The sequence below is a fragment of the Oncorhynchus keta genome, chromosome 13, assembly GCF_023373465.1.
Source record: "Oncorhynchus keta strain PuntledgeMale-10-30-2019 chromosome 13, Oket_V2, whole genome shotgun sequence".
NCBI classification, from domain to species: domain Eukaryota; kingdom Metazoa; phylum Chordata; class Actinopteri; order Salmoniformes; family Salmonidae; genus Oncorhynchus; species Oncorhynchus keta.
The window spans coordinates 28,412,277-28,422,744 of NC_068433.1; the positions used below are offsets into that span (position 1 = coordinate 28,412,277).

Sequence of the window (10,468 nt, forward strand, 5' to 3'; positions counted from 1 at the left end):
TAGACCACAGTACATCAGGCCTATGGGATGTACAAGTGTTGGGTACTGGTAAGAGCACCAAACAGTGTGTAAGAGCTAATGTTTATTTACAAATGCTGGATGGGAGACTGATTTGTTACCACACTTAAATGTGTGTCTAGTATGTATAGAACATTCAAGACCCAAGATTTACATTCAACTTTTTATTAATATTTTTGTTGTACAAGAAATGTCTAAAGCGAAAACCTTTAGAAAATAACAAATGTATTTATTCATGTATCTTCTTTCTTATTTTTTGACATAATCAAGAATTCAACAGCAAAACATTTTAGAGAACAACAAATGTAATATATCTTTCTTTTTAGTTGTTGACATAATCAGGAGTTCAATATTGTAAAATTTTCGATAATAACAACTGAAATAATCTTTCATAAAAATGTTAATAAATCTCATGTTAAAGGTCTAAAGTTAAACCTTTAGAGTATTCTAAGTACATTTAAAAAAAATGTATTTCTGTTTTTTGTTTTTGTCATATTTAAATCATCTAAAGTGAAACCTTTAGAGAATTAAGACAATTCTGGAAAGTGGGAAGTATATCGCTGAATGCAACGGCGTTATGCAACGGCGTTATCCTGTTCAGCAAGAAGACATTTTAAAAAGTCCCTTTTTAAGAACACTTCTTCTTGGCACCGCTTCTTCTCCTACTGCGAGTGCTTCAACGTGAGACGTTTGCTCTTCGGACCACAAGATGCAGAACTCACTTCTCCTTTCTCTCCAAACCTCATCCGCACAAAGAATGAGGGCCATTTTTGTCGCTCTCATGGCATACCTGACCCCATTCACATAAAGAATGGAAGTCATCTTGGTATGGACCGGACAAGAGACAACGAATCGTGGGGGCCACTCGGGCCGGCCTCGCGCTGCCTGGAATGGAATCCTCCTCAGGAGTATCCAGGGATGAGAAACAGTGTCATCCTGTAAACGGATGAGTATTTCCTTTTAGGTTGAAGGTTAACAGCATCTCAAGAGAGAAGAGTCAAGTCCCAGATCAGCGCTCAAGAAGGGTGATCTCTGGAACCCAGTCGTTCAGACTGTGGCTCTCCTCACAGAACAGGTGCAGCTTCCCCAGAGCAGCGTCCTCCCAAGAACCATCAGCTGGGTTCTGTTGACAAACAAAAGGGGAAAGGAACATTAGTCACATGGACACAATGAGCAGTTCATAACATTCTATATTATTCAATGTTTGAATTAAATCACTTGGAGTTGTAATATAACATACAGTGATAAGACAGCAGTGGGCATCTTCAAGCTGGCCAGTCTTGTCCCCAACAATCTCGGCCAGGCGCTGCATGTCGTTCACTCTGACGATGCTGATGTCGTTGTCAAAACAGAAAGACTGGATGAGGGTGAAGTGGATCTGGAGAGCAATGTCACACTCCCACTCCTCATCGGTGGCCAGAACACAGAGAGACACGCTGTCTGGGTCACTGTTGAGATAGAAAAAATGTACTTTCATTGGTTAATATTATCATAAAATAACACAATTGTGTCAGTAAATGAGTAAATGTCAAGAAAGGTATAAATAAAGCACACGTTTAGTAGATAAAATACTTACTCATTCATTATTTTGGCACTCTCATAAACACCAACAGTGAGGCGATCCTCACACTGGGCTGACTTGAGAGCTTCCTTCAGAGATTTGCCAATAGCTTCCATCTTGAAGATAGATATTTACGTTTGTAGAGCTCAATTGAGAAGATGTTGATGAGGATAAAACAGAAGTGCAGTATGTTTGTGCTGTTTGTGAGAAACAGATCATATTTATAGGCAAGACCCCGGCACACACGCGTTCTGTGATTGGCTGCTGGGCGACAATGCACGAGTGACCCGCCCTAGCAGGCGCGTGTCTATAGACAAAACTATTGAAGAAAGGACAGGGCAGTTTCGATTGAATGGATCAAAAACGAAACTCCCTGACCTTCATCCGATGTACTGGATTAATGAATTCAGACTCGTGCAGGGTCGGTTTGAATGATGAGGTTATTAACCTACTGTTAAATCCACAACCATATCCAAGTGTAACACTAAGGGCTTCCAAACTACATAAAGATATCGCTACAGCGTTATTTTCTACATTTGTTCCATTTTTCTGATGCACCCTTCATGATTCAAATAGAGTATGTATATATACCAACTTTATGTAGTCAGAAAGATTTCTGGAAATCTAAATTTATTTAGACGCAAAATATTATTGTGTTACTTACTTTAATATCCAGATAACTGAATAGGCATTTATTGGAGAACAGAATTGGCCCAACGTTTCTATTTGCATCCGATTATGGCATGCGTCGCAGCTTTGCAGGGCTCACTTCAGGCGCGTGGCATCTGCAGATGCCTGTATCTCTCTCCATAGCAACAAGATCCCATCTGTCTGTGGGGGAAGGTGAGGGGTCAACAAAGAAAACTACTGCTGCATGATAAAAGCAGACGTAATTCTGCACCCGCAATGCATAATGGACAATGACTTGCTGCTGCTATTATGCATAGACAGCATAAAAAGTTTGTCTCAGAATAAGAAATTGTTAGAGCGCGTTACTAAATAGATAATCAGACTGATAAATAGCCACCGCTATCAGGCCTCCACGCAGTACCCTGTCCTGAACTTAGTCATGGTCACTAGCCGGCTACCACCTGGGTACTCACCGTAGAGCCTGCTGTCCTGCATACATATACACTTCAATAATTGAACACTGGTCACTTTAATAATGTTTCATACTGTTTTACCCATTTCTGATGTATATAGGCATGTACACATGTATACATGTGACTGGCAAGGAACAGGGCGTATTGCTGTAACCTGGCTGCTAACATTGCCGGAATGCCTTTCTTTGGACTGAAAATGGAAGCAACGGCTGGTGATCTGTAACCAGTGTGAAACGCTTGCCATATAGGTATGCGTGGAATTTCTTGATGCCCCACACCAGTGCCAGTGCTTCTTTGTCGATTTGTGAGTAGTTTTTCTCTGCATCATTCAATGTTCGTGACGCAAATGCAACTGGCCTCTCTGACCCATCTTTCAGTGTGTGTGAAAGGACTGCCCCTAATCCATAAGGGGACGCATCACAAGCCAACTTCACTGGCATTTCAGGGTCGTAATGCATCAGGACCTGTTCAGATGTTATGAGCCGTTTTGCCTCCAGAAATGCATTTTCACATTGCTCTGTCCACCGCCATGTCCTATTCTTTTCCAGGAGCTGATTTAGAGGCTGGAGTACTGCTGAAAGGTTTGGGAGGAATCTTCTGTAGTAATTGATCAGTCCCGTGAAAGATCTCACTTCTGTGATATTTTGTGGTCGTGGTGCCTGTACCACTGCCTCGATTTTGTCCTGTGTTTTGTGCAAACCATTACAGTCAATCTCATGTCCACAGAAGACAATCTTGTCTTTGAAAAACTCACACTTCTTTAAGTTTGCCTGTAGACCATACTCTTTCAGTCTTTTCAGGACCTCTTCCAGGTTAGCCAGGTGCTCTTTGTCGGTGCGTCCTGTTATGATCATGTCATCCAGGATACACTGGGTTCCTGGGATTCCTTGCAAAATCTGGTCAATAGTTTGTTGCCAAATGGCTGGGGCTGATGCAATGCCAAACACCAGGCGGTTATACCTGTATAGACCTTTGTGTGTGTTTATTGTCAGGTACTGTTTGGAACTCTCTTCAACCGGTAGCTGCAGGTAAGCCTGTTTCAGATCGATTTTACTGAAGTGTTTCCCACCAGCTAGTGCAGCAAAGATGTCATCCAGGCGTGGTAGGGGGTATTGGTCCACATGCAACATTGGATTCACAGTTACCTTGAAGTCCCCACACATTCTAACAGACCCGCCTTTCTTCACAATAGGAACTATGGGTGTGGCCCATTCGCTTCTGTCCACTTTCGTCAGGATCCCTGTATCCTGCAAGCGATCGATTTCCGCTTCCACCTTTGGTCTCAGGGAGTATGGAACAGATCTGGCTTTGCAGAATTTTGGGGTTGCGTCATCTCTTAGTACAAGTTTTGCTGTGAAGCCTTTTACTGTTCCCATCTGATCACTGATCACTGTCTTAACACTTAGTACTTATTTATGTAATAAGAAAGACTCTGATAAGAAAGATAAGTAATAAGAAAGACTCAAACTAGTTAGTACCAGAATAACATAGAACAATACTGCGCATGACCGAGGGCGCTTCATCCTTAAAGGGGACATCAGTAATTAACAGAACATAACAACAAGCATGCAATAACATCTGATAAATATGTGTATGGACCAATAAAATTGGATTTGATTATGATTTTAATTTAAAAAGCACAGAGGCAAACACAATAGCTTGGAGAATGTAATATAGTCTCACTGCTTCCCCTATATTATTGTATTGCATTGTATACACAAAGCATCCTACATTGTGATCACAGGGTTTCAACATGCAAGTTACAAACCCAACTTAATCTTCCATTCTCCATTTGATTATTTAGTATAGGCTACTAAGAACCAAAATGATTGCTACAGCAGTCAGCCACTACTAAATGAATAGAACGTTGTTTGCTATTTGCTAATGGAAAGTATGATTTGTCTGGTTGTGTGCTTTGGCTAATTTGCATCTGCACAAATACGTTTTGAGTCATGGCTCAACGTGCAGCATGTCATTCGCCCGAGCAAGCCATGACTTGAGCCAGGAACACCTGTCAAGCGCTACTGGGGAGGGGGACCCCGTCCGACAGATGTGCTACTTCAAGAACAATGCGTTGCATATCGACTTCCACGCGCCTGCCCTGTTGCCATGCTGAGTTGATCCTTCCAAAAAAAGAGCCTAGTCTTTGAGCTGCTATCAGATGAATCAAACTCTGATTCAAGGAACTCAATCTGTTATGTTTGTAAACTGTTGTGCATTAACCTATGCAAGCTATGGGTTGTTGTCGTGCATCAGCCATTTAAACTTCTCAACTAATGATAGCCTGATAATAAACCAATGATTGCCACAATCAATTAGTTTGTTTTGTAGCAAAATAACCTTGTTTGATCAAAACAGCATATTTTTGTTTTTATTCCAAACATTTCGGAAGGATTCAACCCTGTGCTGCAATTTAGGCTCGTGGCCTCTTTTGACCATACGCTCGCTTTATTCACATTTAAATTGGATCAAAACTTTTTTTCGTCCAGTGAATGTAAAGACTCGGGGACAACAGGAGCAGCGCGCCTCGGGGTCGGGGTCAGTCAGGGTGACAGGGGGTGTCCTCATAGCAATCCTCCATCTGCTGCGCTGCTATCCATCAAACAATGGCGCTGAGTCAATCACTGACCCTCTAGAATTATAGAATTACTCAAACCAATTCTAGATGATTTTATGCACCTTAAATGTCACCAAATGCGATAAAAGTGTCCAAATGCAGTGGCTTGAAATATGCCTGTAAGGTATATGTGTTTCTTTAAACGTAGGCTACCTGTTGACAGTTATATTCTAATAAAGGATCATTAATAAATTGTGCAATATCTGGATTTGGGCATAGGCTTGCTCAACTTTTAGAATTACTTTTATGGAAAAGCATGGCTCTTCATTTGTCCATGTGTCAAAAGTAAATAAATAAAACCATGCAGAGAGTTCCGACCGCTGATGTCGATCACGTGGTCAGTATAGGCCAGCAGTGCATATTGTGAGGCACACACGGTGTCCTGGCACGCGCGGTTAATTTGCATTTGTATGGAGAGCGTGATAATATGAGTTGCTGCAGACACAATAGGGGCCGTTTTTGATCAGGTTCTACGGATTGCCACCTGCCTTCTCCAAAGGGGGGATGGTGCGTCTTATGCACACTTTATTTTCACCATGCTATGCTATTGTTGGTGTTCGGACACCTTCACCTAAAACTGAAATCAGCCTACATAATCTTAATCAGAGACAATTCGGGCACTTTTATGCACTTTACGCAGTTGTATTATTCAATTGCCAATCTTTGGATGTTTAGTTTCAGTAGTAGTCTGTAGTCTGATTTGATAAATGATCAATTGCATACCCCTAAAGCATCTTTCGATGCCATTGGCATCAGTGCGGCATTTGAAACTATAAAAACTCAAGTAAACTTGCAATGCAAAATATGACAGCCCAAATCTCTATTTTTAACATGTATAACATTAGAAATATTATAAATGCATATGAACGTAATGCAACATAGTTTATTTTCGGTTGGAGAGCATGCCTTGCACAGAAAAAGACGAGCCGTAATGACCCCTATCAATCTGCCATGAGCTAGAGTGGGACAATGACATTAGCATACCAATGCACCATTCGGGTCAACCAATCAGAGCGCTGTGTATTTACAGGGGCCACGAGCCCAAGGGTATTAAAACGCAGCACAATCTCTTCAGACTCACCAATCTTTTCGGATTTATCCTCCGACTACACTACCTCTCACTTACGAAGTTCCTTTTGAAATATTCTGCATCATCATGACTCTTGAGGAAGTTCTGATCCAGAAGTTCGCTGAGCGTGCCCAGTGCACCGGCAATGCACTAGAGGAAGTTTTGCTCTCTGCTAAAGAAAATGACTGCCTGACGGTTGGTGTCTACGAGTCTGCTAAAGTTATGAATGTGTAAGTATGAGTTTCTTGAAATGCTAATGTAAACTTATAATTTCTATCTATGTTTTAATAATTTTGAAGTCATTTTGTTATATACTTATGGTGCTTCTATTTTTTCTTTCAGTGACCCAGACAGCGTGTCTTTCTGCGTTCTGGCCACCGATGAGGAGTGGGAGTGTGACATTGCTCTCCAGATCCACTTCACCCTCATTCAGTCTTTCTGTTTTGACAACGACATCAGCATTGTCAGAGTGAACGACATGCAGCGCCTGGCCGAGATTGTTGGGGACAAGACTGGCCAGCTTGAAGATGCCCACTGCTGTCTTATCACTGTATGTTATATTACAACTCCAAGTGATTTAATTCAAACATTGAATAATATAGAATGTTATGAACTGCTCATTGTGTCCGTGTGACTAATGTTCCTTTCCCCTTTTGTTTGTCAACAGAACCCAGCTGATGGTTCTTGGGAGGACGCTGCTCTGGGGAAGCTGCACCTGTTCTGTGAGGAGAGCCACAGTCTGAACGACTGGGTTCCAGAGATCACCCTTCTTGAGCGCTGATCTGGGACTTGACTCTTCTCTCTTGAGATGCTGTAAACCTTCAACCTATAAGGAAATACTCATCCGTTTACAGGATGACACTGTTTCTCATCCCTGGATACTCCTGAGGAGGATTCCGATCCAGGCAGCGCGAGGCCGGCCCGAGTGCCCCCCGCGATTCGTTGTCTCTTGTCGGGTCCATACCAAGATGACTTCCATTCTTTATGTGAATGAGGTCAGGTATGCCACGAGAGCGACAAAGATGGCCCTCATTCATTGTGCGGATGAGGTTTGGAGAGAAAGGAGAAGCGAGTTCTGCATTTTGTGGTCCAAAGAGCAAACGTCTCAAGTTGAAGCACGCGCAGTAGGAGAAGAAGCGGTGCCAAGAAGAAGCGTTCTTAAAGGGACTTTTTAAAATGTCTTCTTGCTGAGCAGCAATAACAACCGTTGCATTCAGCGAAATGTTTCCCACTTTCCAGAATAGTCTTAATTCTCTAAAGGTTTCACTTTAGAAATGTAATCATGGCAAAAAAAGAATAGCCCTTTAAAAATATAAGAAAAGGTATTAGCTCCTAGGCCTAATGCTCTGACGTTTTGACTTTAGAACGTTTAACGCTGTCAAAACCAATACACATTTAATAAATTGGGCAACTTATAATGCTCTAAGAGTTTCACTTTAGAATGTGTTTATTAACTTTGTAAAAAAAAATATATATATTAACTTATAATGTTCTCACTGTTTATACTTAAGAACATTTCATTATGTTTCAAATAAAAAAACAAGACATTGATTTATAATGCTTTCAATGTTTAACTTAAGAAATGTTTATGAAAAAAAACAATAACCTAATAAAACTGCATATTATATTTTTTGTCATGTGTTTTCAATTTCTTTATTAAGTTTGGACGGTAGGCCTACTTATGACGGGCAGAATGTGGGGAGGTTATTGGGTTGACAAAGGTTTTGGGAAAATTTGCATAGCAAGCGCTAAAGTCTATCATCTGCTCACTGTTATCCCTTCAGTAAAATTCTGTATTCCATCCGCCTCCTCTCGTCTGATCTGCATGTGTATAGGGGGCGCACAATAGCTGCGCGCGCTCTGCTGTCACATCCAGCGGTCCACACAGAGGGTCTATTGTATGAACGTCGCTGGACCAGCAGATGTCTCCATAGCCACGCTGCGCCATCTGCCGTTCTTTGCAGTTTGGGGTCGGACGGAGGAGGAGTCGAGGGTAGTTTGAGTGCAAAGGGGACCGGTATAGACTGGTTTGGGTGCTTGGATAGGGTCTGGCTATCATCTGCTGCTCTGCCAGATGGTGTGGGCTTTTGTTTACATGGGGTCGAGCAGGACATTGGCTTTTGGAAGCACTTCGTACAAAGAGACTTGATAGTAGCCCTAAATTTGATTGCATAGGCATTATCCTATATTTGAAACACACCTGTTTCAGATTAACAAAACAAGCCTGCGTGTATTTCGAAAATATTTAGGTATTCAAGGATTAATACATTCACAATGGCAGAAGGTCAATTTGGTGGTCAAATATAATACAGAGACAAGCACCTGTGTAAAATCAATCTTCTCTCAGATTAAACAAAAAATCACAATGACAAAAAAATCATCTGGATTTCAGAGACGATCTATGATCTCAGCAAACAACCAAGGAGTGTCTTTAAGCAATACTCTTTGAGCACATTCTTCATATTTCATGCAGTCTATTGTGATATGAATAAAAGTATACATATCACATAAGGTTGCTTTTTAAATTCACTTTGATGGGGCTCATTTCATCAGGAACATTTATACCCCTATTTCATATTACACAGGGCTTGCAACACCAGGATAGTGGGTTTGATTCCCGGGACAACCCATAGGCTTACGTGAAAAATATATGCACGCATGACTGTAAGTCGCTTTGAATAAAGTGTGTAACGAAGTTCGTATGTATTTGAAGAGAGTCAGACCGAAATGCAGCGTGTAGGTTACTCATGACTTTTAATGAAGATAATGCGGTACATGAAATAACTGAAAATACAAAAACAACAAACGAGTGAAACTAAGTACAGCCTATCTGGTGACTAACACAGAGACAGGTACAATCACCCACGAAATACAACCACTCAGGCTGCCTAAATACGGTTCCCAATCCGAGACAACGAGAATCAGCTGACTCCATTAAAATCGCCTCAGGCAGCCAAGCCTAACTAGACACACCCCTAATAATACACACTCCCAATTAATACAAACCCCAATACGAAATACAACATATAAACCCATGTCACACCCTGGCCTACCCAAACATATAACAAAAACACAAGATACAATGACCAAGGCGTGACAGAACCCCCCTAAGGTGCGGACTCAGTGCACCTCAAGAGCATAGGGAGGGTCCGGGTGGGCGTCTGTCCATGGTGGCGGTTCTGGCCGGGTCGTGGACCCCACTCCATAAATGTCCTAGTTCCTCCCCTTCGAAATCCTAGGATAATCCACTTCTCCGCCGACCATGGCCTAATAGTCCTCACCCTGATCCCCACATAACTGAGGGGCAGCTCGGGACCGAGGGCAGCTGGGACCGAGGGGCAGCTCGGGACAGAGGGGCAGCTTCTGGACAGAGGGGCAGCTCGGGACAGAGGGGCAGCTCGGGACAGAGGGGCAGCTTCGGGACAGAGGGGCAGCTCGGGACAGAGGGGCAGCTCGGGACAGAGGGGCAGCTCGGGACAGAGGGGCAGCTCAGGACAGAGGGGCAGCCAGGATAGAGGGGCAGCTCAGGATAGAGGGGCAGCCCAGTACTGAGAGGGAGCCCAGTACAGAGAGGGAGCCCAGTACAGAGAGGGAGCCCAGTACAGAGAGGAAGCCTAGTACTGAAACAAGCTCAGTACTGAGAGGAAGCTCAGTACTGAGAGGAAGCTCAGGCAGGTAGTAGGCTCCGGTAAATCCTGGCTGGCTGGTGGACCTGGATGATTCAGGTTGTCTGGCCGATCTAGAAGATCTAGGGAGGACGGGCAGATCTGGAAGAGACTGGTTGTCGGGCAGATCTGGAAGAGACAGATCTGGAAGAGACTGGTTGTCGGGCAGATCTGGAAGAGATCTGGAAGACGGGCAGATCTGGAAGAGACTGGTTGTCGGGCAGATCTGGAAGAGACTGGTTGTCGGGCAGATCTGGAAGAGACTGGTTGTCGGGCAGATCTGGAAGAGACTGGTTGTCGGGCAGATCTGGAAGAGACTGGTTGTCGGGCAGATCTGGAAGAGACTGGTTGTCTGGCAGATCTGGAAGAGACTGGTTGTCTGGCAGATCTGGAAGAGACTGGTTGTCTGGCAGATCTGGAAGAGACTGGTTGTCT

The 10,468-nt window shown here is 43.1% G+C and overlaps 2 protein-coding genes across 2 annotated transcripts; one reads left to right on the forward strand and one right to left on the reverse strand.

The window, feature by feature from the left end:
- Positions 1–209: 209 nt before the first annotated feature.
- Positions 210–2,222, reverse strand: LOC118387498 (growth arrest and DNA damage-inducible protein GADD45 gamma-like). Its single transcript, XM_035775919.2, has 3 exons — positions 1,595–2,222; positions 1,259–1,466; positions 210–1,141 (listed from the first exon to the last, which is right to left on the reverse strand). The coding sequence occupies exons 1-3, from the start codon at positions 1,693–1,695 to the stop codon at positions 1,028–1,030; spliced, it is 423 nt and encodes a 140-aa protein (XP_035631812.1). The 5' UTR covers positions 1,696–2,222; the 3' UTR covers positions 210–1,027.
- A 3,392-nt stretch (positions 2,223–5,614) lies between these two features.
- Positions 5,615–7,978, forward strand: LOC118387999 (growth arrest and DNA damage-inducible protein GADD45 gamma-like). Its single transcript, XM_035776863.2, has 3 exons — positions 5,615–6,598; positions 6,711–6,918; positions 7,036–7,978. The coding sequence occupies exons 1-3, from the start codon at positions 6,456–6,458 to the stop codon at positions 7,147–7,149; spliced, it is 465 nt and encodes a 154-aa protein (XP_035632756.2). The 5' UTR covers positions 5,615–6,455; the 3' UTR covers positions 7,150–7,978.
- The last annotated feature ends 2,490 nt before the right edge of the window (positions 7,979–10,468 follow it).